The 24,785-nt window shown below is 44.7% G+C and overlaps 4 protein-coding genes and 1 pseudogene across 5 annotated transcripts; 2 read left to right on the top strand and 3 right to left on the bottom strand.

Annotated features, from left to right (window-relative positions):
• Positions 1–57: 57 nt before the first annotated feature.
• uqcc4 (ubiquinol-cytochrome c reductase complex assembly factor 4) lies at positions 58–1,421 on the bottom strand. The gene is made up of 2 exons (XM_084670139.1): positions 1,260–1,421; positions 58–811 (listed from the first exon to the last, which is right to left on the bottom strand). Exons 1-2 carry the CDS (start codon positions 1,346–1,348, stop codon positions 481–483), a joined length of 420 nt encoding a protein of 139 aa, XP_084526265.1. The 5' UTR covers positions 1,349–1,421; the 3' UTR covers positions 58–480.
• A 93-nt stretch (positions 1,422–1,514) lies between these two features.
• Positions 1,515–10,666, top strand: chlsn (cholesin). 2 transcript variants are annotated; one of them, XM_084670138.1, is made up of 6 exons: positions 1,515–1,622; positions 1,883–2,041; positions 2,138–2,254; positions 9,199–9,416; positions 9,628–9,709; positions 10,386–10,666. In XM_084670138.1, exons 2-6 carry the CDS (start codon positions 1,895–1,897, stop codon positions 10,560–10,562), a joined length of 741 nt encoding a protein of 246 aa, XP_084526264.1. In that variant the 5' UTR covers positions 1,515–1,622; positions 1,883–1,894; the 3' UTR covers positions 10,563–10,666. The 2 variants fall into 2 exon arrangements, with proteins under 2 accessions (XP_084526264.1, XP_084526263.1); XM_084670137.1 differs by lacking the exon at positions 1,515–1,622.
• Positions 2,586–3,993, bottom strand: LOC146259453 (G-protein coupled estrogen receptor 1 pseudogene; annotated as a pseudogene).
• LOC146259452 (uncharacterized) lies at positions 5,611–7,923 on the bottom strand. Its single transcript, XM_084670127.1, has 2 exons — positions 7,772–7,923; positions 5,611–7,137 (listed from the first exon to the last, which is right to left on the bottom strand). Exons 1-2 carry the CDS (start codon positions 7,772–7,774, stop codon positions 6,049–6,051), a joined length of 1,092 nt encoding a protein of 363 aa, XP_084526253.1. The 5' UTR covers positions 7,775–7,923; the 3' UTR covers positions 5,611–6,048.
• Positions 10,667–11,969: 1,303 nt separating the features above from the next.
• LOC146259450 (integrin beta-3-like) lies at positions 11,970–24,286 on the top strand. The gene is made up of 15 exons (XM_084670938.1): positions 11,970–12,067; positions 12,672–12,757; positions 12,835–13,039; positions 13,133–13,385; positions 14,429–14,591; positions 15,021–15,182; positions 15,382–15,477; positions 15,632–15,721; positions 16,030–16,164; positions 17,267–17,708; positions 19,978–20,200; positions 20,782–20,882; positions 21,067–21,186; positions 22,666–22,832; positions 23,515–24,286. The coding sequence occupies exons 1-15, from the start codon at positions 11,992–11,994 to the stop codon at positions 23,584–23,586; spliced, it is 2,391 nt and encodes a 796-aa protein (XP_084527064.1). The 5' UTR covers positions 11,970–11,991; the 3' UTR covers positions 23,587–24,286.
• Positions 24,287–24,785: the final 499 nt, after the last annotated feature.

The following is a 24,785-nucleotide window of genomic DNA, read 5'->3' as shown; positions in this document are numbered from 1 at the left end:
GTTCAGTAATGCCATTTAGCTCATTCAAATTTACTAAAGTTGTCAATGGCAAAAGACTCAGTTTAGATTTGTCTTTTAATTTGTCTTTTAATAAGGCATACAGTTAAGGGACAAATGTACTCAAGACTGCCTATACAAACACTAGTGTCAAGCATATACACATCCATAATTTACAACCACATGGTATTTACAGGGATGAATATTCTTGGGAGTCTGAATATGACTGTCCTGATGCACCAAATGCATGGTGGTGCCAGGGTTGGTTAGTTTCACAATTATTACTGTACACACCATCTTTTAGCCTAACCAAATGTTTCAAAGGATTAAACCTTTCAGCAGACTACAAATGTGGCTGCTTAGCACAAGCTGGACAGCTCTAGCACTTTTGACATGTCCAAAGAGCACACAGGGTGGAGGCTATACCATGAATGTACCTGGGCCCCACAAATAAATTCAAACTCAAATTATATTTAAACAACTTTAGATGGTTTTATTCTGGTCTTCTTCGGTGATTAGGCCGGGCATGCGTTCATTGAGATGCTTCTCCAGCTGCTCGTCAATGTCCGTCTCTCCTCTCAACACGCACCACAACAAGAAAGCGACGCAACCGATGCTGAGGGGAATCACTCTCCACCAAGGTCGTTCGTACTTGCTGCCGAGCGACTTGTCCACGTTCCAGGACTTGTGGCTGCCTTTGCTGGTGGAGAACTTTATGGGTTGTGAAACCACTTTATCGTCGTCATCCTGGTCAACCGCTGTGTTCTTTGTCGATTTCTGAGAGGTCAGGGTTAGGGTCCTGCTGTGGATTAGTCTTAAGAAAGAAGAGGACAAGTCAATCCACACGACAACAGTCAACTGGGACAAACGTTTAAAATGCCAGATCAGACATTAATGCATCATTATGAAAAATACATGACTTAGAATGAACGTGTAGTTCGTGTTGTATATGGAAGACACATTTCGCATGAACCACGGCGATGACGAAAACATTTTGTAATAATGTAAGTTTCACTGAAAACCAAAGTCATAATTGCTAAAACTGGATATTACAAAGATAAAACTCCACTATAATAAATATTAAACATAGCACTCGTTTATCATTGGGATAGTGACGATTACTTAAGATTACTCATGTCCTCTGTTGTCTGGTCTCATCCATGGTCAGGCTACACGTCTGTCATTGAACTAGCTAGACTAGCTATAATACGCACTGAATCCAATGCGGATATTAGCGGTAACCCATATATGATTAAAAATACCTTTGACTTGTCGAAATCGCGTCAGTTCGAGTAGCACGACACAAAGAATACTGTGCCAAACGAGACACAACACATCCAGCTCTTGACATCGTGAATCTCAGTATAACATCCCCGGTTCGAAGTCAGGTCATGTAACATTTCGTTGTGCAACACAACATTAGTTCCGTCAGAAAGGGGGTGGAGTACAATGGTTCCGTAAGCGATTTATTTTCTGCACATAGCTTCCCGCAGGACATTCTCTGACGTAAGTAAAGCTTTGTGACCAATGACAGCGTACCAAAGTACAACACTTCCGCAGTGTGCTACACATGTGATTTTGTTGCCGTTCTGAAGACTCAAGTGTTCACGTGTATTGAAAATACAGTAAGTCTATTTTTCACAGTAATGTGTCGTATGTGGACCCACATACATTTTGGGCTTAAAAGTACAGGAAGTACGCAACTCTGGAAAACTAGCGACTGAAAAACTGGCCAGTTAGGTAGCTCGCCGGGTCGCTGAGTTAGCCAGCCACATTTGTTTAGGACTAGTTACAGATTATTCAGATGGCTTCAGACCCTCAAATAACTGGTGTGTATTCTTTCTTTATCTCTCTCTCTCGTCACTTTTGTTCTTCTTTCTTGTAGAAAATAAGTAAAATGGCTAAGAGTAAACCACAGGATCCAGAACCCAAATGCAGTGAGTCCAAGAAGAAGAAGTTGCATTCAAGTGAGCAGGATGTCAGTATGGATGTAAACGTGGAAAGAAAAGTAAAAAAGAAAAAAAAAGCAAAGACTGACACAGAGGTGAGCTTGATGACCATGTGGGATATTAATGTGTTCTCCATCCTGGTAGGTTGAGGTTATATATTCAGCAATGTGCTTTTTTCTTTCATTCTGTAGGTACCCATCATAGCTTTGTCAAAGCCGGTATCTGAGGAGGCCCCGACAAAAAATGTAAAGAAACGTAAACAACCTACAGAACACATACGGAAGGAGAAGAAGAAAAAGAAGGCTAAAGTAAGAGTCATTATTATAAGAGCCAGTTTATTGATTTTCAAGTATAGGTTGCTTTTTGAATCAGTTACAATACAGTATTGCTGCCCCACTAGGTGGGGCTGGAATCCTCTCATTTGAGAAACTGTATTGGTAAAAGGATTAGAGCAAAATTCCATAGCTGTGATTTCGAAAATGGTAATCCACTGATTATTGAATCAAATTGATGTTCAAGTTACCTCAGATAAATAAGAGTGATTGTCCTCAGCACCTCACTATTTTAGTAAGTAGTTGTCTTGTTTACGCCCAGCAGAGTCTCTAGATATAGAGAGGTACACTCTGCTTTTAAGCTCTACATAGACACAGTCAATAAAGTTTATAGCCATTCTATAAATTATCCATAGCAAGTCACCTATTCGTCCAGAGGATAAGTTTTATTGTTGAGCTGCGGCGAGTTGGAGTCTGAGCTGCAGTGTGTGTCTTTGGGATGGCAGTTGGAGCTCTTAAAAAGTTGCGTCGAGGTTCTGAACGTCAAGCGCCTACAGGAGCTCGGACCCTGCAGGCTGTTGGAGTTGGTGGAGTGCAGTCTATGCAGCTTGTCCCAGTTGGCGTTCTCCTTCACGAAGAGCCTTACCTTGTCCTGGAACGTGTCCCCTACAAAGCTGTAGATGAGGGGGTTCAGGCAGCTGTTGGCGAAGGCGGCCAGGTTGACGATGTGTGCCGTCAGAGGATAGTCGTGCCACAGTGTCCCCTCAGAGTCCCCCCTCAGCAGGTGGATGCTCACAAACACGTTCTCCGGTAGCCAGCACAGGAAGAACACCAGCACCGCCGCAGCGATTATCCTCAGGGTCTTCTGCCTCCGTGGCTGGTGTCGACGCTGCAGCGGCCCGTTCTCCCGTTGGGCTCGCGCCAGCAACCGAGCTATCTTCCAGTAGCACACGCCCAGCACGCAGAAGGGCACCAGGAACCCCAGCGTCACCTCCAGCCACTGGATCTGAGACACGTTGGCGAAGCAGAAGTGGAGCTCGCCGGCGTGCTGGATCTGGGCGGCGGTGAAGGGCAGCAGGGTGAGCAGGGCGGACAGCGCCCAGATTAGACAGCAGCTGAGGCGGGCGCGGGGCATGCTCCGACCCAGGCGCGTGGAGCCCGCCAAGACCACCAGCCTGTCGAAGCTCATCCAGGTGAGGAAGAAGACGCTGCTGTACATGTTGACCTGGAAGAAGAGGGCCATGAACGTGCACAGGGCGGCCATGTCGTAGTACTTCTCGCTCAGGTTGAACACCTCGATCAGGGAGTCGGCCACCAGGACCAGGTCGGCGACGGCCAGGTTGACAAAGTACAGATCTGGAGCGGTCATGCGGCCCCGGCGGCCCAAGTTCACGACGATGATGAGGATGTTCCCGACGAAGCCCACGGGGAACAGGAAGACGATGTAGAGGCAGGACAGGAAGAGGCTGATTGCGTAGTGACTGGCGTGGTCGTAGTCCTCTCCCGCCAGGCCAAGGCCTGGAACAGAAGAGCTGTTCAGTCCCTCGGTGGAGTTGCCGTAAGCCTCACTGCCTGTGTAGGACCGCACCTCCATAGCTCCTATGTTGTGGCAGTGAGTTGTTTGTTTCGGAGCCTCATTTTCACGCTGCTGTGATCGCACCTGGAACATCAAGGTGCGTGTCCCGTTTTGTTTTGCGCCGGGATATCGTTTTGAATTTATAGTTGTCTGGAAGTCAACAAAACACAGTGGTAAATCCTCATGGTGAGCTCCGAGCCGTCGAGCTGTTCATGTTGTGATCAGGGGAGTTTCCTTGATGGTTCACTCCTGAGTGCTAAGTAAAGGACAAAAAGTCAGTCATAGTGCTGCCCAGTTGTTGATTTTACTCAAATGTATTTTTCACCCTATCTGATATTTAATACGATTCCTGATTGAAAGTCAGCTCAAATGAACAGGTTTGTTATGTTTGCTCATTAGACTACAATAGTATAACATCTTTATGTCAAACAGCAAGAGAAAGAGGAAGGTGAAACGTACCATAATGTCCTTGGGGGCCTGTCTTCTCTTATCCTACTTATATTCAGATCGTTTACCGTGCAGCGATTAGGGAGATGGAAGCTTTCAAAGATCCTCTATGTCACCGTAAATCAAATACAACACGGGAGTTAAGATAAACTAATCTCTTGTTCATGGTAGCTTAACGCCTCCCCAACCCTGCCACTCCTACTCTCTCTCTCTCTCTCTCTCTCTCTCTCTCTCTCTCTCTCTCTCTCTCTCTCTCTCTCTCTCTCTCTCTCTCTCTCTCTCTCTCTCTCTCTCTCTCTCTCTCTCTCTCTCTCTCTCTCTCTCTCTCTCTCTCTCTCACCCTTTCACACACACTCTCACACTCACACAAGTTTAGAATCTGACTGGCAGAGAATACTTTTTTTAGGGTACTTTTTTACATAGTTGACATTGACAACTGTATGTTTAATGTCAACTTTTCAGATCACAACTTCTGCATAACTGTGGAAGTATATCTCCAGGCTGTTAGCCATCTATTAGTGATGTGTGACTTGTATTGTATTTTGTTAAAATACATCAATAGGGGTATAGAAGCTAGTGGCTAGGCATTCCGTTTACACAAAACAAGATGCATTTCAGCAACATGTATTTACTGTGACCTAAATTTGCTTTTCAGAACGTAATCACAAACATTGTTTAAAATCTTCTCAAATACTCGTTTTGGATCGGTGTTCTTCTTGCACAAGTGTGGCTTAAATAAGGCTTGATTATTCAGACAAAAGAATCATTTTGAAATGAAATGTAATCACTTATTATTATTATTATTATGTATCCTTGGGCTGTTGCGCACTCACCAGGACAGTAACAATCCCAGAGTGTTTACTTTTTGCAAAGTTCGGTAAACCTTTCATTCACTCTAGTCTTGAGTCTGCTAAATGGTCCTTATTCAACCGAGAGCTTCCCATTTCGTTTTCTCCTGGTCTCATGCCTCTGTTGCCCGCTGGCATTCATGGTGTATGTGTGGAGGTAAAGTATGCTGGCTTAGTTATTCCCAGAACAAGAGCACCTTGATGGGTTTTTTTTTTCATGTCTGGCCTGTATTGCTGTTTCATTCTGTTGTGGTTATGGAAGTTTTAGTGATCCAAAAATGCTTACGGAATTTTTCGGCCATGACAAGCTGTCTTCCTATCATGCATTTTACTATGGGTGTCAGGCATTGACATAAACTTAGTAGTTATGCTCTGTTTTGATGCAATGTTGTTGCTCAGAATCAAAGCTTCAGTGTTTTCTTAGAAAAGCGGCGCATGTTAAAGAGCAACATAACTCAAGTGTTGCTTTTATTATGATTTTATAATGACATGTAACAGTTTTTCATACACATTAAGGGATATTCAACTATAAAATTAAAAAAGTTCTACAACATTATGCAATGGTTCCAGAATGTACAAATAGCTGCTGACATAATACTTAAATATGAACAAATGTGCAAGAAATGTTAAATTGTGCATTTGGCAGTAAACATTTCAGTGAGATTTTCCAGTCAATTAATAAAAGCCTTCCAGATACAGTACTGTTGTACAAAGTCCAAAATAATATTTTTGGCAAAAAAATAAATATTGAGTATATTTAGTTTGAGACGATAAACTGATGCTTTTGCTGAAGAAACAAACGTGAATTTCATTTCAATTCAGCAAGCTGCTCACTAAACAACAGCTCAGTATTTCTGTTGATGGACTTTGGTAAACCAGTAACTTTTACGGCACGGGTTACACTTTGTGTTCAGGGCTCCAGAGCATCAGATACAGTTCACGGCCTATGTGGTCACTGTCTAATCCGACATCTGTGATCCGATCTCTATTTGCGGGGCGATGACTTGGCTGTGCGTGTGGCCCCCCCTCAGGCTGCGACAGCAGTCCCTGAGCTGGCGTCCGGCCCTCAGAAGGCTCTCCCGGCTGGGCCTGTGAAGCAGCAGTACCAGCCCCAAACACACGCAGCTCCCAAAGTACATCACCAACTCCGCCACGCTCAGGAACGCCCGTTCCCGATGGCTCAGCCCCGCCGTCGCTAGCCCCACCCCTCTCAACACCGCCGCAAAGTAAAACACCTGACAAGCGAACGTCGCCGCGCCGACCGCCAGAAACACCGACCTTTCTTCGGCGCCCGACAGGAAGCGTCCATTGGATTTCCATTGGTGGACGTAGCCGCCAATCAGAAGGCACAGGAGGAGTAGGTAAGGGATCAGGAAGGACAGGCAGAGCTTAGCGACAATGTAAGAACGCCCAGCTTCGACCGCGTCTATAACGCAACTCTCCGTCCCTTCCAGACCCTCGCCGGTCCACCGCAGCCCGGCTAGCAGCACCGAGGACAGGCCTGAGACCAACAGAGCCAGGCCCACGCACACCCAAGAGTGCCCCAGCAGGGGGTGGGACGTGGCGTCGAAGGTCAGCATGTAGCCCATGAGCACCAGGAGCAGCATCCCCCAGAGAAACACTGTGTTGACAGAGAAGGAGAGCGTGACACAGCCCAGGCGCGTGGCTTCCAGGTATTTGGGCCTGTAGGCCACAGAGGAGAGGGAGAGGAGCAGCAGGAGGAACTGGGACACGCTGAAGGCCAGGAGCACAGAGTCCACCAGCGCCAGCTCCCTCTGTGCTCTGTACGACTGGATGAAACCGTAGAGGAGGAAGACTACCGAGACCAAGGCCAGCGCCATGCAGAAGGCGTAGGCGTAGGTCGCCCTGGAAGTTATGTCGTTGGCCTCGATGACGTCCAGAAAATCAGTAGGAAATGGGATGTGTGCACCAGAGGCTGAGATGGTGTAGAGGGAGGTGTCAATGGTACTGGAGACCAACGTGGTCACCAACTCTGCCATGCTCGAGGTGACCGTGGTGACCGTGGGATGATCATCCGTGTGAATTTCCTGGAAGATAAGAGGAAAAAGCCATCTGAGACTGGAAGTCTTGTGGATTGTAACAATATCAATAAAAGAAAAAGTATTCCAAATTAAACGAGAAATACTTAAATCTAATTCTCAACTAAGCTAAGTAACCCTCAAACCAGATGTTCTTATCCAGTTAAGCAGCACCATCTAATGTTCAGTAGTGTCCTCCTCAGAGGAATAGGAGACATAAACTGGCAGGTGAAATCAAATTAAAGATAAAATCTTTGAATCTCTGAAATCCTCGTAAAAAATTATCAGAACAGTTTTTTTGATGTTTTAAAGAAAAACTAAATTCTCATTTGGATAGCAAAGATATTCTTGTAGTGTAAAGATATCTTTTTCCACATAGAGGAGAGTAGAGAGCAAAATGGAAATTTAATTTCCTCTCATCGTAAAAAAAAAAAGAAGAAAAATACTGAAACAACTGTCTTAACATTTGTTCTAATTTAACCAAACCCTGCCAGATGTACCTTTTTATTTCTCCAGTTACTTCTTCACACAAGCTTCCACACATTTTCACCACCTCGGACAGCGTAAAACACTGAATACCTTTTGCTTTGTCTGTTCCTCATGGAAGAACTAGAAACGCAGAGCCACATATGTTTCCACTTACCATTTTCCCTTTCAGCGGTAGCAAGCTTCTTTTTTTTTGCTGTTTATTTTTTCAAGCCTGAGTTTAGACGTTCCAAAGACCAAACCAGAGAAAGATGATGATGCTAGTTCTGTAGATGTGCTCCGTTCTGGCTGTCTATGATTTTGTGAGCTGTACTTAAGTCAGCATACTTTCAGTATGACTTGTTGGCTACGTCGTCAAAACCTCTCCTTTTTTTCATGACCACACAGACACGATGTCCCTACTTTCAGTTCCACAGAGTGGGATGTAGGTTTGTATCGTTTTTTTCACTCAAAAGATATGTTTGGAGAGTTGTCCCTTTGCTAAATCAAATTTGTATAGCCTGATACAAGACTTATTTAATAGCTTAATGATACATAGCTCTTTTGATCATTTGTTGTGATAAAGTCTCAACATACCCAAAATATCCATGACTGTGCATGAATTAAACATAAATACACAGAAGTTTAAGTGTTTTAAAAGGAAGTTTGTGGTTTATTTTCCACAAAAAAAAGAAGAAAAAAGTATTTTCTATTTCTGTACACGTTTTCACCAGACTCATTTCAGACTGCGCAGGCTGGTAAATACAGGGAAACTACCATGAAGGCCAGCAGGAAGGTTCTGTGGCCTCCTTGTTTGCACCTGAATCCTCAAACACAGCACAGTTGTTCTGCACCTCAATATTTAGTTGCTTGTTTCTCCCTCCATGTATAAACTCGTCCTCTCCGACCAAATCTACAAAATAAAGTAACCTGAACTCCAGCGCTCTTGTGCTTTCTCCTCCCTCACCTGTCCATCTCTCGGATGCTCTTTTCTAATGAATACCTGTGAAACATTCCAGGAGAAACATTTCAACTGGTGACACCTCATGATTGTGGCAAATACATTGTTCTTTTGCGTTAGCTTTTGAACATAGCACAGCTAAAGAGTTGCAGCTTAAGAATTGCAGAGCTACAATTTTGTTTTCTGAGTTTGTGGTAAAGGGTGCTTGATGAGGCTAGGATATCCTTTCTGTGAAGATACCGGATGTGAAGAATGCATGATTATTCATAGAGGTAAAGTTCAAACTGCTATGAACTTTTCAAGAGACAGCGAGAGAATGTTTGTGAAGCAGTCACTAGGGTGTTACAGGAAATCAGCTTAGAAACACCCAGCCACAGGAAACGACTGCATGTAAGACACAACAAAACACAGGCACTGTTTTGGTTTGGCTCAATCATACTTCCCTGAACCAAAAACTGATATTTTATTTAGTCCCTAAATAAATATGTAAAAAAAGAAAAGAATCATATCTTAATTTTATTTGTGTGAAGGATGTCAGATCTATTTTTTGCAAAACGTATAACATATAATTCCATACAAATAAAATGCTGTTACAGATCAAACTAAACTGCTTTACTTTGTATTTGATTTGTGAAATTGAACAGATGTCTGAGACAACTAAGCCATTAAAACAAGAGGAGGAGGAGGTGATGGAGGGAGAGGAAGACTTGAGTCCCGAAGAAAGACGAGTATTGGACAGAAAGATGAAAAAGATTCTGAAAAAGGATAAGAAGAACAAGCTGAAAATGGAGGGAAAGACAGAGGAGATTGCGGAGGCCCACAAACCCATCGCCCCGCAACAGGCACTAGACTACCTGAGTTGGTAGGAGCAGAAAAGACTCTGTATAACTCACTCACTCATATAACGTTCACCTCTAAAAGAAATCTATGATGGGGGGTGGGGGGAAACGTGCAATTTAATGTTTTACTGTGTCATGGCTGCAGCTAAAAATAACTGTAGATTCCATCACATTGCATGTCATTACATATGAAAAAGATTATCTGTGATCAAATTTTTTGTTTTGTTTTGGCAGCTGGGCTGAGAACCGAAAGGAATGGAAGTTCCAAAAGACCAGACAGACGTGGTTACTACAGCACATGTTCGACACAGAGAAGGTAAACCAGATATTGGGCTTTTCTGTCTTACATGATCTGATCTGTCTTCCTTGGCACTCTTACAACCCATTATTGACAATGACAATTCAGCCTGTTATGAGGACCTACATTTCAGTTCGGTCAGGAAAAGTTTTTTTCCCCTCAATGGAAAGTTATACTGATTTGAATGTGACTGTTTGGATTTTGTGAAATGTGCCAAGAGCAGGTGTGAGGCTCCCCCTGTTGGTCGATGAATGGTATTTCCGTGATATAATGAAGTCTACTCTTGTCAGATGCTAGTGTAATGAAATGTAGCTTTGTTTGTGTTTTTACATACAGCAATATGTTTAATCAATAATAATCATTCTCACGTCACGACCATTATCTGCTTTTGACATAAAAGCTGAATTATTCAGGGCAACACTCTCTCCTAACCGAGCGCACACTAATCTTCATAGTTCACGTTTAAGATGGCATTGCCCACAACATTTACATTTAGTCATTTAGCAGACGCTCTTATCCAGAGCAACTTACAGTAAGTACAGGGACATTCCCCCTGAGGAAAGTAGGGTGAAGTGCCTTTCCCAACGTCGTTTTTGCAGAGCCGGAAATCGAACCGGCAACCTTCTGATGAGTAGCCCGATTCCCTAACCGCTCAGCTATCTGACTCCCACCACCACATCGTATCGTCCCCCAGGTTCCAGACCAGAGCTTCTCGCTGCTGCTGCAGTACCTGGAGGGTCTGCGAGGAGTTGCCAAGGACACCACAGTGCAGAAGGCCGAGGCGCTGACCAGGGAACACGAGGGATCGGAGGAAGAAGAGGCCCTAAAGAAGACAGACAGAGCCAGAGAGATCATCCAGCTGCTGTCCTGACCCTACACCACCACCTACACCAACACCACCACCTGTGGCACGATACCGTCATCAGTTAACTGTTTTATTACTGTACTACACAATAAAATAGTCTTTCAATTGTTTCTTTCAGAAAATCAGTAAGAATATCTGGCTGCATTCATTACATTTAAGGTAACCTATAAACATTGGGTAAAGATAACTGTTCAAACAAGCAGCATTTGAAAAGATCTATACTCAACTGGGCTTGCCTGCTGCACAACAGTCAATGTTCCTGAAAGAGAAAACCCTGTTTGTCTTTCACCCTGTCCAGAAAATATTTCCAATAAGCTCATAACTGTGGACTGCTTGAAAAGGATGAATACGTTGTATTATACTGCTTATTCAATTACAAGTGATACCCACTAGATGGCAGTAAGACTTTATACTAATGAAATGTACAGCAAGGTCTATAACACTGTCTACAAGAGAAGCTTGGGAGATAAAGTATGTCAATATCAACGGATTTACTTGGCAAAGGTTTCCGTCAGTCACGTTACACAGTTTTATCTTAAAACATCATTTTATATAGTTAAAAGTGAAAGACATACCACTGATGGAGAGAGTTGTTGAATCGTGTTCTGCTTTGGTGGTTTTGGTTGAATCCTGATGATTATGTCCCCTATTATTATTATTACTAATGGGCACATTTAAGTCTCATTCCCTTTCTGTGTGTATTTGATTAAGGTCAATGAGGCATAATGTTTCACTGTAATTGTAATAGTCTTGAAACATTTGTAAATGTCTAAGATATAGGGAAGAATTTAAATGTGATGTCCTAACGATATGCAACAGGAGAGATGTGGTGAACCTGTAGAATAAATACACGTCAGTAACGCAGGATGAAAACTCAATTTTAAATCAGTTTGAAAATACACAGTTGTGGGAGATGAGAAGGTGGAGGAGGAGAGGGTGGAGGAGGAGGAGAACTTGGGAACAGGAGCACATTGGTGAACGATCCCAAACCACCTGCCACATACTGTGAACAGGATCAACCCATTCAGGAAGGCTGTGAACAGGAGTTTTGGTTACTTAAGGTGTTGTACGGATTATGAAAGATGTGATGGATGTTATTCCATCGTGCGTAGTAAATTATGTGTTTTAAATAAGTTTCATTCTCAATCAATAAAAGAAACAAGAAAACATTACAGTCATTTAAGAGAGTAACTTTGAATGGAAACATCTACTTTCAAATATGTCTGTCTGACCCAACCACAGATTAACGCCCCGTTCAGTTGTAATGTCATGACTTTCCGGAAAGGAAACACTGGAGTTTACTCTATTTGGAGTTGTATTGGGTCGCCCTGTGGCGAGGGCGGAAGAGGAGGGGGGCGCGCTCCAAGTTTTAGTAGCCTACAACCAAGCGCTCGTTCCAAACGCCCGCACAACCTCAAAGGGTACCCACGCCGAAATGGGTACTCTCACTATGCAAAGGAATACGCTTTGGTTATACTGTTTAGTTTTAATTGGAATAACGGACGTATCTGGTAAGTATATTCATGTTTTTTTAAGGTTATTATAGACTTATTTAATCAGATTATCAGGTGATTTCAAAAGCTCTTTACGATTATCACACATTTATTTCCAAAGGTTCGAATCAAAATCAACATGGATAACACGCCTGGTTTTTATGTAAAATACTTGCTAAATGAAACGGCATAGGTTGCATAAAATGTTAATTGTGTATTACTATAATTTTTGCAATATCCTAGATGCCTCGTACGCATCAATTCGCTCGTCATAGATGTACTGTAGCGGTAGATTTGAGCGTTCTAAGACGCAAGCTGGACCACAAAGTTAGACCTGTTGGATCTGCTCATCCCTCCCAAAACTAGGCTGGAATTCAGTTTCCTTGCATCCATGTGACTTCAGAGCACACGATCCTTTTGAGGAATTACATCTTTAAAACTTTTGAAAGTTTGGATGTGTGTGTGTGCATGCGCGTCTTCTGAGCTGTGTTTTCATGTGGGTTTTTTCATGAATTTCTGTCACAAAATAATCTTAAATATAAAATTATTCTGAGCTATAAATTGATTCTTGACTATTTCAAATATGGCCCAACTAGACTGCATTAATCGTTTCTTGTCCCAGGTTCGAACATCTGTACATCTCGGGGAGCCAGCACATGTAAGCAGTGTCTGGCTGTCAGTCCAAGTTGTGCATGGTGCTTCCAAGAGGTGAGATTTAGCCTTTTAATCTCCTCTTCCCCACCCAGAGATAATCATAACCACCTCTTCCTGCTGTGGTCTCTCAGGAGTTTGGCCAGGGGGTGGCCAGTGTGTCACGCTGTGACCTGAAGCGTAACTTGTTGGCATCCGGCTGCGCCGACACGGCCCTGGAGTTCCCCACCAGCAGACTGCAGGTGAAGGAGGACCGGCAGCTGAGTGACAAAGCCGCAGGATCCACGGTGGACGTGACCCAGATCCAGCCCCAGAGGCTCCACATCACCCTCAGACCAGGTAGGGTTCCTCTCAGATTGGGATTATCTCAACAACTGAGATTAAGAGTGATGCTAATACGTTTATGAAAATGCTAACATCCCCTTGCCTCAGACGACTCCAAGCGTTTCACGGTGAAGGTCCGTCAGGTGGAGGACTACCCCGTCGATCTTTACTACCTCATGGACCTGTCCTTCTCCATGAACGACGACCTGTTCCGCCTGCGGACTCTGGGCCGGGCCCTGGCCGAGGCTATGAACCGTACCACCAGTAATCTGCGCATGGGCTTCGGTGCCTTCGTAGACAAGCCCCTCTCGCCCTACATGTACATCTCCCCTGAGGAGGCCCTACAGAACCCCTGCTACGGGTAAGGGAGGGGCCTGCTGTCCAGTGGCAGTTCTAGACTAATTTTACTGGGGGGGGCCAAGGGGAGGCCAGTGTTTAATCAGAGGGGCACATCAATTCTGCTTTTGGCGCCAACACATACAATTGTAATAACTCAATCCATTTCTTTCATTTTCATTTTATTATTCAGTCAGCTCAGGGAGGGCCACAGGGGGTGGGGGGAGCAGGGACATGTTTACAGGGGCACTGGCCCCTGTCGGCCCCCGTGTAGAATCGCCACTGCTGGTGTCCATATAGGCTGTCTTCTTCATGCTCCGTCCAGATTCTTCTGATTTCAAAATAGGAACGGCAGTGCCTCAATTGGGAGGGAGTCTAGCGTAGAGACAAGTGATGGGATTCAAATGTACTTGACTGCTATCATGGCTCAATCCCAGACCCACTAACCCTGTACACTTTTAGTCCTTGATTATCAGCTGCACTTACTAATGCAGCATTTGTACTTTGTTTTGGATAAAAGTTTAATCTAAGTGAAGATATTTAAGTGGAGATAGAAAGGTCATACTCTATGAAGTGTTCAGCCGTGACCATCATTCACTGATTGTCATAGACGTTGTTCTTCCTTCTGTGCTGGTGCCATGTCTAAGTTGTGTAAGTTGTTTACTGTCACAAAAAAGTAATAGAGGGTTGGATAGAGGGATCAACTTGACCAAGTCAAGTAACAGGTAACATATTCTGTAAGCAGGATGTTGTCGTCCCGCATGGAATAATGCCATAATGCTGTGTCTACCCTTAAACCTGGTTGGGTGCCAAAACTGTCATAGTGCTTGTTAAAAGCTCAAGGGAGCATGCACAAAGCTTAGTCAGCAGGTAGCTGTCTGAAAAATACACTAGCTTGATGACGCTCAACGACAAATCCTTATTGAATCAGAATATAACAATGAAACCACGAATGGATGATTGGGTGAATTGATCAAATGATTCATTCGTTTGGTGATTCATTCATTTTGGTGGTTGGTGCTTGGTTGTAGTTTGTTTGTTCTATTCTCACTGATGTTTGTTCGTCAGGATCAACACCACTTGCCTGCCCCAGTTTGGCTACAAGCACGTGTTGTCTCTGACAGAGGAGGTGGGCCGCTTCACAGAAGAGGTGAAGAAGCAGATCGTGTCCCGGAACAGAGACGCCCCCGAGGGAGGGTTTGATGCTATCGTACAGGCTGCCATCTGCAAGGCAAGGATGGACCCACACACATTGGCCGGGTTTCCCAGATTCGTTTCTCAGATTTGTCTCAGAATCGCTCTTAACGCTAAGAGCTTCTTAACGAATCTGGGAAACCCGGACATTTAGTCATTTAGCAGACGCTCTCAGGGACATTCTCCCCGAGGCAAGTAGGGTGAAGTGCCTTGCCCAAGGACACAACATCATTTGGCACGGCCTGGAATTGAACCAACAACCTGTTGATTAATAGCCCAACTCCCTAACCGCTCAGCCATCTGATATTTGAGTCACATTGATTCAAGTCATTTGCCCTCATTCATTGAATCATTTGTGCTCAAAAACACTGTTTCAGCAACACCCCAAGGCCCACCAATAGATGAAAAGAGTTGTCCTGGTATCATGTTAGCCGCTTCTCATTGGTCTACGCCGTGTGATCGACAGGAGAGGATTGGCTGGCGTCCTGGTGCCTCCCACCTGCTGATCTTCACCTCCGATGCCAAGACCCACGTGGCGCTGGACGGCCGGCTGGCTGGTATCGTGCAGCCCAACGACGGGAAGTGTCACCTCAACTCCCAGAACATGTACAGCATGTCCACAGTCATGGTCAGCGTGGAAACCTGATGCATCTACTGGATTTGAGTGTGTTTGTGAATGGTGTGTGTGTGTGTGTGTGTGTGTGGTGGGTGGTGTCTGTGTGTGTAGGATTTGGCAGCTGACCAATAGGGTTAGGGTGAGGGCAATTGTGTCAGGGAAGATGTTGAGGCAGTGTTCTGAATCAGAATGATCTCTCTCCGTCTCTCAGGATTACCCGTCTCTGGCCCTGATCACAGAGACCATGTCTGAGAACAACATCAATCTCATCTTTGCAGTCACCAGTCCAGTGGTTCCCCTCTACCAAGTCAGAAACTGAACACCAACACACCACATCATGCCACTAACACCAATACACCAATACACCAAATCAGGCCGTTTTACCAAAAAATATTTTTACCTGACATTTTGCATTACTCAACTCTCTCTCCCTCCCTCTCTCCCTCTCTCTCTCTCTCTAGAACTACAGTGAGCTCATTCCCGGCACCACTGTGGGCACCCTGTCTAATGACTCTGGCAACGTGGTTCAGCTCATACAGAAGGCCTATGCCGTAAGTGAGGGACAAGGACAATGTTAAGCTTGTTTGGTTAGTTAGGTACTGTTTAGGAACACAACACTTACTGTATTACACACCTGTGAGTCACACACACACATGTTGTGCTGACAAATCTTCTGACTGTGGATATGAACTAAGCCTGTTTACAGTTTACTCCTAAACTATTACAGTGCGCACATACAACAAAGTATATACTTTGTACCCTGTCTCATATGTCTGTTTTAGGACACTTCACATTTATCTCTCTTGCATCTCTGCAAGTCCCAGCTCCTAATCATGATCATTTGCTGTTACGGGTACAGAAAATCCGTTCTAGAGTGGAACTGGAGCTGCAGGGCGTTCCAGAAGAGCTCTCTCTGTCCTTTAACGCCACCTGTCTCAACGGGGAGGTCATCCCAGGACTGCGTTCCTGCTCTGGCCTGACGATAGGAGACACGGTCAGTCCTCCCTCCCTCCCTCCATCCTTCCTTCCTCTTCAACCTCTCCATTCTTTCTTTCAGAGAGGTCACTGTGGTGTTCCCAGACTAGGGATGTGATGGGAATCATGGACTGTTGACAACTCTCCTCTTCCCTAATCTGTTCTTCCTCTGCTTCCTTCTTTTTTATTTTTTGTCCTGTCTTCCTCAATTTTTCTGTCCTTCCCCTTTTCACAGCTCCCTCTCTCACTGTCTCCAAACACTGAGATATGCAGTAATTCAAGCTGTCGGTTATTTGGTTAAAGGAATCTGCAACATTCTCATGTTCTCTAGAATCTGTAGTTTTTTTCTGTTGCCTTTTTTAAATTTGAAAGTATGAAACGAGTATGGCTTGGCTCTTGTTTTGTCCGTTTCTCCTTGTCTCTGTTTCTCACTGCTCCCTCTTGTGTAGAGGTGACACTGAGCTGGAGTTTCAGTGTTGGTTGCTCTTGCCTCTTTCTTCTGTTTTGTCCTTATATGGTGCTATATTCAGATGTTCATTTTAATGCCCACTTATGGACAGATGTTTTTGGATGCAACGTCAAATTAACTATTACTTTGACCAAACACATGTGGAGCTTTTGGCTGCGCAAGTGCTTTGTTGTATGCAGAACTCCTTACGACAAGAAAAAAAAGGCAAATGATTCACATGGACTTATAGAACTCCTTTTGTGAGATGTTCTATACAGGCAGGATGGGATGGTCTGTTACTCACTGGCTAGCATGTGTGTGTGTGTGTGTGTGTGTGTGTGTCTGGGCCCAGGACCAGGTTATTTCCTGTTCCCTGCCCTCCGACTCAGTCCCACCAACACATGATGCATCTCCAACTGTCTAAAGTTGGCAAGTCACACACACACGCACGCCACGTACCTCAACGGAGGCATACACCAGCGGACACACACACCAGTCTCCCTGTCACAAGTACACACAATGGCCACAAACACAATGATCAGTAAAACATGTAACACACGCCTTCAGGAGGACAACATCCTTCTTAGTGCCTGTTCTATCGCCCCCTGAGGCCCTCCACCTATCATCTTTCACCTTCGATCTTTGACCCCCCCCCCACCCCCCCACCCCCCAGGTCTCCTTCAGCGTGGAGGCCCGCGCCCGCGGCTGCCCCAAAGAGAAACACAAAACCTTCGTCATCAAACCGGTGGGCTTCAAGGACTCCCTCTCAGTCACCGTCACCTTCGAGTGCGAGTGCAAGTGCCAGGCTCAAGCTGAGCCCGACAGCCCCGACTGCAACCACGGCAACGGCACCTACGAGTGTGGCATCTGCCTGTGTCACCCGGGGCGACTGGGCCCGAGGTGCGAGTGCGCGGAGGGAGACTACAGCCCGACAGAGCAGGACCAGTGCAGCTCCTCCAGCGGGGGGAGGTTGGAAGCGGCGGTCTGCAGCGGCCGCGGCGACTGCGTGTGCGGACAGTGTGTCTGTCACAGCAGTGACTTTGGGAAGGTGTGGGGCAAGCTGTGCGAGTGTGACGACTTCAACTGTCTGCGCTACAAAGGAGAGCTGTGTTCAGGTATGTAGTGGATGCCCTTCTCGATGAACTCAGTCCAACATAACATGTGTTGAACAAAAAGCATTGTACCTAATGGGATCTAACAAAACTGACTGCGCTATTGAACCAGCTCTTCGTAGAATGATAGAAGCATTCAGCAGACAGTGACATTAACGTAAATGTATACACACTGACAAAACTCTAAGGCCTATAATGTTCTTCTTCATGGTAGCTTGCACGGACGCCACATGCCTAGGGAGTTTCAAGAGAAAAGTCCTGAGCCTTTTTTTTTTCCAGTCCTTCTCTCCACCTCAGTGACTTACCAGCGACCTCATATGGGAAGAATTACCTACAATAACAGCTAACATCTCACTCCCTGCTCTGCCCAAGGCGCTGGCTCCATTCACAACAAACATGCCCCTGTGTGCGCGCACATGTGTGAGCTCCAGAGGGTGCGTAGCCCAAGCAGAGGTTGTGTGGGCTAAGCCGTGCGTTACACTTGTGTGTTTGTGTTTGAGCAGGGGTGCTGACAGGGTAAGTGCTCGCCAAAACTCGAGCGAACGGAACAGAATAAAATTGAACGTACCAGCTTATTTGAGCGGGAATTCCATTTGGGTGGCTGGACTCTTGTTCTTGGACTGTGTTGGGAATATGCGTGTAATGCCTGAGGTCATCAAATAGTAGCTAACCAAGGATTGAGAGCGTACCATATGAGGCCAAGCAGTGGTGCCACAAAACATAATGGGAGCGTGTGTGTTTGTGTGTGTATCTGTGTGCGCAGTTGCATACACTGGTTTTGCCTCTATGGCTTTTACTGTGTTGGTGCTCTAAAACATCTTCACTCTACTAGCAATGTCTTGGATCCCTCTCTCAACAATCAGGCCCCCTGAGTCTCCCCTGACCACACATCCAGACCAATTTGTAGATTTGGCCCAAGTTCAATGTTTGTAGTTACACCCTTGCAATTTGGGTTTAGAGGATCTACTGGTCTAGTCATCACTCATCTTGTCGCAGGATGTTCTTTGTCCTGCACATTACCAGAACCATTTCATCAGAGAAGACTCTGCTCTGCTCACTTAGAACCCAGTCTTGTTCCCACACACAACCTTATAATGCTGTGTTTCCCCAGGGTCCAAAGATTATCATAAAAATACCTTTCTGTTTTGTCATGGACTGATGGTGTCATGGAGCTAAAAATAAACCTTATTTGGTAGAAGGGGCCAGAAAGAGTAAGCTGGGTGAGTGAATGTGTGTGTGGTGCGTGTGTGTGTGTGTCTGTTTCTACATACAGTTTGTACGACCATCAATCTCTCTGTGTGTGCAGCATTGCTGTTACACCACAATGTCTTGCAGAAACAGTTAAGGAATGGGGTGATTACAGATTAGTGGTGGTCAGAGAGCTTGTGGTTTTTAGTGTTTGTTTTTGGGGGCAATACTTATTATTTTTTATCCTAGCCAATCTGGTGTCATTGTCTTCCTGTGCCATTGTTTATCAGAGAGTCTGGGGCTTGGTGATACTGCCACAAAAACAGCTGGTTCTGCATTGTCATCCTCTAACTGGCACTGTACGCCAAACACACTCGCACACACTCACACACACACACACTCAGACTCATGCACACACACTCACGCACACACACACACACTCAGACTCATGCACACACACTCACGCACACACACACACACAAACACCAACTGAGTCACCCACAGGCCAAAAATTCCCCAGACACTGCTGACACACTATAACTCATTTTTTTCTTTCAAACAATAGAATTAGTTCCAGAACTCTTAACTAGTATAGAAACATAAATGATTGCTCCGGATTATTTGTGCTCAGATTCCAAGAATATTTAGAAGTCAGAGGGACTTTGACAAGATTAATGCTTTTTGAAGTTTTTTTTTGCAATATGGAAATGACCAGTCAGTAGACCATGTTCTTTTGTGGAATGTTTAAATCTCCTTATGTAATACAAGATTTACAACATGTGTTTTTAAGGCGATGGAGCACGCAAACCAATTTTTGATAAAAGCTGAGAGCGAACCTAACTTGCACATCCCTGCATTCCTGAGTCATTGAGACTGATTGTATACAAAGTATGTGTAATATAAAGGTCACAACATTGAAATGTTTCCATAAAGTAAGATAAGAGCAGGGTAAGTAATCAGAAGTTCTCCAGGGCGGGGCAAAGTGGAAAAGAAACTTGGTATGTGTTGTAGTTTCAGCAACACTCTCAATGTCTTTGCCACCCTCCTGTTAACATCTCCGGCCTCGTCTTCCTCCTTCCGCCAGGACACGGTACGTGTGACTGTGGGTTCTGCCAGTGCGCCCCCGACTGGCAGGGCGAGAACTGCAACTGCTCCCGACGCACCGACACCTGCATGTCCAGCCTGGGGCTGCTGTGCAGCGGCCGGGGTCAGTGTGTGTGTGGGGCCTGCGAGTGCACTCAGCCTGGGGCTTACGGAGCCACCTGTGACAAGTGCCCAACCTGCCCGGACGCGTGCACCATGAAGAAGTGAGTGGGGACACAGACACTGGGCTGGCCCGACCCAGTCAACAAACCAAACATTTGTTTTGGGCCCCGCTAGCCTGAAGTTGTCATACTCATAATTCTAGCCAGAATATGAGTCAGAGAACTCTCCGTTGGGCTGTGACTACGGGGCGTGTTTCAACCTAACTCGTAAAACAAATGCCTCTTCGCTCAATTGGATAGACCTACAACCAATCAGAGCAACGTAATATGTTGTTTGTTGAAAACCAATTCAACCCAAGGGCTCTTTCGTGACGTTGTTGATTACGTTACTGTTGATCATCTGTCCATCATCGTATAAAGCCCGCCCTAGCAATTTCATTGGTCCGTCCCGATCCTGGTTTTATGTAGTTGTTCCCAATACGAGACCCCCCAGAACCAACTTCCCGACCACATTTTTTTGTGGGCGGGGAGAAGTTGGGCTGGCAGCCAGGCTAGGGCCCCGCGATTGGTTCTGTTATCAATTCGATCCTAAAGTTTCTGTATTCAAGTGTTCTTGCATCGACAGCAATCAGACACGTTGACTGTGTGAGAGAGTAAGATCACGATGTTTGTGATCTCTCCAGGGAGTGTGTGGAGTGTAAGCACTTCAAGAGAGGGAAGCTTTTCGATGACAACACCTGCGCTCGTATCTGCAGGGACGAGATCATGCTAGTGGATGACCTGGGTGAGAAGTTACTATCTAAAAATCTGTCTTTTCACATTAATAGTGTTGCGTGCACGTGTGATTTGTTCCGATGTTTAGTCATGGTGTACATGCTGTAGTTGCCTACACTTTTCGATATCCTAATTGAAGCTGCTGATCAGTATGCTACCTCTTGCCCACTTGTCCCTGGTTCTCTGTCCTCCAGAGTTCCATGACAAGAATGCAGTGAACTGCACCTATAAAGATGAGGACGATTGTGTGGAACGTTTTCAATACTATGAGGACGCCAGCGGCAAGTCCATCCTGTTTGTAGTCAAAGAGCCTGGTAAGACATGTACCATACACACACAAACGGACATAGGCTACATATATTTTGTACCAGCGATTATACCAGTGACATAGGCCCACAGCTGACACTGTTTCAACATGGAACATTTGGTGTCATTATTATGAAGCGTGTATTGGGCAGGAACATGATGTAGCCTATCTAAATTACACAGGGAAGAACTTGAAAGGTGTGACTGAGAGGACTACTTCAGTTTCATAATTGTACAACTAATTTGGTTTCATCATCGCACACATCTTCACATCATTACACAGCCAATTTTAACCCAGCGATTTTCCGGTGGGTCGAATCGGTGTCATCTGTTGATTACACACACCAATCAGCGCTGTCCACTTCCTGTAGCCGCTTCCAAGCTTGTTAAGCAGCCATGTTGAAAGAGTGGGGGCGGTGAGAGGGTCATTAACCGGCTCAGGCCCGCAGAGAAAGTCTGTCCCTGCCCCTGCTTTTAATGGACCCACGTGTGTAATTTAGGCGCGACTAGGTAGCAGGGAAGTACACCCAACATCCCTTGAACAAAAAGCGGCCCACCTTGTAAAAGGAACTCGTAAACATCGTCCCGGCTCCCAAGGAACTCGCTGACTTTACACAATCCTTTGGGAAGCACTCTACAACCAGGGAAGGAGCGAGAGATAGACAGAAAGATGAGATAGAAATAAGCAGTTTTCTCGAGCCCCTTTGAAAATAAGTGTTTTGCCTCGTATTGGGTTATGTTGCTCTGCTGTCTGTGCCAGAGACTGGAACCCAATCAGAAATAGAATAAATATTTATTCTTATATATTTAAATGTCATTCTTTCTCATCAACACAAATGTCTGTATGACATGCCTGATAATGATGTATTCATGAACACTATATCATGCTACATATTTCTTACATTTGAGAAATGTGTCTAGTTTATACAATATGTAGGCCAACTATAACAAATTATCAATTTAAAAGACGTTTCCGTTGACTTTCTTGCAACTCCAGACAGAACTAGGATACTCGAGTTCCGTGACTAAGTACCTCGTTATAAACTTAATCAACTCTGTGATCCACAAAGATGAGTGGAAGGGACTAGAATGCTCTTGTAGAAGAGAAAGGTCGTTTGTGTGATGCAAGGTAACATGCTAATTGAGTCCGAGTGAGGGAGAGGAAGGATGTTCAGAGGAAGTGGGGCTTTGATGTTGGCAGTTAAAAGGACAACCTTTCTGCTACCCTTGAACATATAGCATAACTTCTGACCGATGTGCAGAAGCACTCACTTACGTACGGAAGCACAAAGCACACATCATGGTTATCACTGTACAGCACATTCATAATTTCACAGGAGGTCATTATACGTGACTTTACCTCGTAGAACCTTAGTCCGCCACAGTTAACCTATTGAACCTCCTCAAGGTTCAATGTTTAACACTGTGAACCTCAAAAAACTCGCTTACTTTGTACTTCCAACCTTCCATTGCCTTCCCCTCCTCAGACTGCCCTAAAGGTCCAGACATACTGGTGGTGTTGATGTCTGTGGCGGGGGCCATCTTGTTCCTGGGTTTGGCTGCTCTGCTCATCTGGAAACTGCTGGTCACCATTCACGACCGGCGTGAGTTTGCCAAGTTCGAAGAGGAGAGGGCGCGTGCCAAGTGGGACACGGTGAGATGGGAACCTGTGCGATTTGTATTTGAGTAAACATTTTCTTTAGCTCACCTAGTAATTAGCAAAGCAGCCTCTATTGTCTTAACATTGGCGGTTGAGGTTGGTGGGAATGTCTCTCTTCCACACCATGTATGCACACACAAGATGCTTTTTATTATTTTTGTGGCGTGCTGTTTCTCCCAAACAGAACAAAAGGCTGCCACTGCTCTCCGGGGGTGGATTAGCTCTGAAATTAGCCAATGCTAATTAGCTTTTACTGGCAGTGGGCTAAGCAGGCACAATCAAACACACACACACCACACAGACACACACACACGCACACCACACAGACATGCGTACTGACACACAGAGACTTTTCTTCGCAGACAAGCAGCCTCACCCACATCTGGACCTTCTAATCCTACCTGTAGGTTGCCAAAACTCCCATGATCCCACTTACTTAAAGGTGCTCAGTTTATGATAACCTAGACTGAGATCACCACGAAGTCGAAAAGGGGCGGGGTTTCACTGATGGTGTTAAGGAATGCTCAACACTGCAGAATACTTGAACAGGCATTCTGACAGGAGGGAATTACTTCCATGTGTATTTGTGAGACAAATATGCCTGTTGCACACATGCATTGTATTATACAACATTTTAACATCAAGACACTGACTATTATTTTCCTCTTTTGAATAGGGACATAACCCTTTGTATAAAGGAGCCACTTCTACCTTTACAAACATTACGTACAGAGGCAACAAGGACTGATTCAGCTGCATCCTGAAGTTGATTGTTGCTGGCAGGCCTCCATTGGACTGTACCATTTCTCCATTGGACTGTACCATTTCTCCATTGGACTGTACCATTTCTCCATCGGGCTGTTCAATTTCTCTAATCTGTGCAGGGTTCTACTGTCACAAGACAAAGATGTACTATTTTTTTTGCAGTTGTAAATATGTATAAATTATCCCAAAGACGTATTTTATTAGGTACCCATGAAATGTTACAGTAAGTTCTATCACAATGTAAATTGCATATCGTTGAACAGGAGGCAAGCTGGAGAAAAAAGCATTTCACTTCACCCCACCATGGCTTGTGTCTCTGTTCATAATGGGATACACAACAACACCCTTTCCTAATCATTGTGATTTACTGTTTTTTTTAGAATGTTGGTAGGATAACAACTGCCAGACTAACTTTACATCACAAAGCAATAGACAGATATTTTTTGAGAGTTTCATTACACGCATAAAGTGGTTTTCAGTTTTCAATTTAAAGTCTGACACTTAACATGACTTTATTCATCAGTTGAGGGGAAATATACAATATATGCAGTAGTAGCCTGCTTTATGTGTCAAAACGTTCAATAATTTTGACTTCCTTTACTTCAGAACTGTCAACATACCTCATGTCGTGCATTTATCATGACAACGTCATCTAATAAAATGTAGGAAGTACATATTTGAAAGATACAGATGTCTGTCACATTTCTTACGATCTCCCTGGCGTCCTCGTTTCTTTCCCCGTCTTCAGTGGGCGAGCCTGATATGAGGGCTCTCCCTCCTGGCCTGCTATTGGTACTCCAGTTGAACTCAAGTGAATTATTGATCTAGTAGTGCACAGCTTACAACACAAGGTCAATTCAAACTATACAAATTATTAGTGCATGGCAAGCACAGCTACGTAGGCATGAAAAAATACATGACGTGAAATACAAAACGTGGGAAAAATTGACAAAACCAATATTATTTACACTAGCAGAAGAAACTGCGGTAGCAAAATAGGTGCAAGAATTACAAAACTAACAGTAAGACAAGAACAGCAATGGTGCCACGGTCTGAGGCCATAATACGATAATGATTTTAGGGTATTAGTTGGGTGTAAATGAGAGTCAAATAGGTAAGTCGTAATGTAATCGTGGTCTCATTCTCCAGCACGGTATGAGGCGGTATAGGCATAAGTACCTT

Source organism: Hypomesus nipponensis, chromosome 13, assembly GCF_054491055.1.
Source record: "Hypomesus nipponensis isolate SF chromosome 13, ASM5449105v1, whole genome shotgun sequence".
NCBI lineage: Eukaryota > Metazoa > Chordata > Actinopteri > Osmeriformes > Osmeridae > Hypomesus > Hypomesus nipponensis.
The sequence above is the reverse complement of the archived record's forward strand: the minus strand, read 5'-3'. Positions and strand labels throughout refer to the sequence as shown.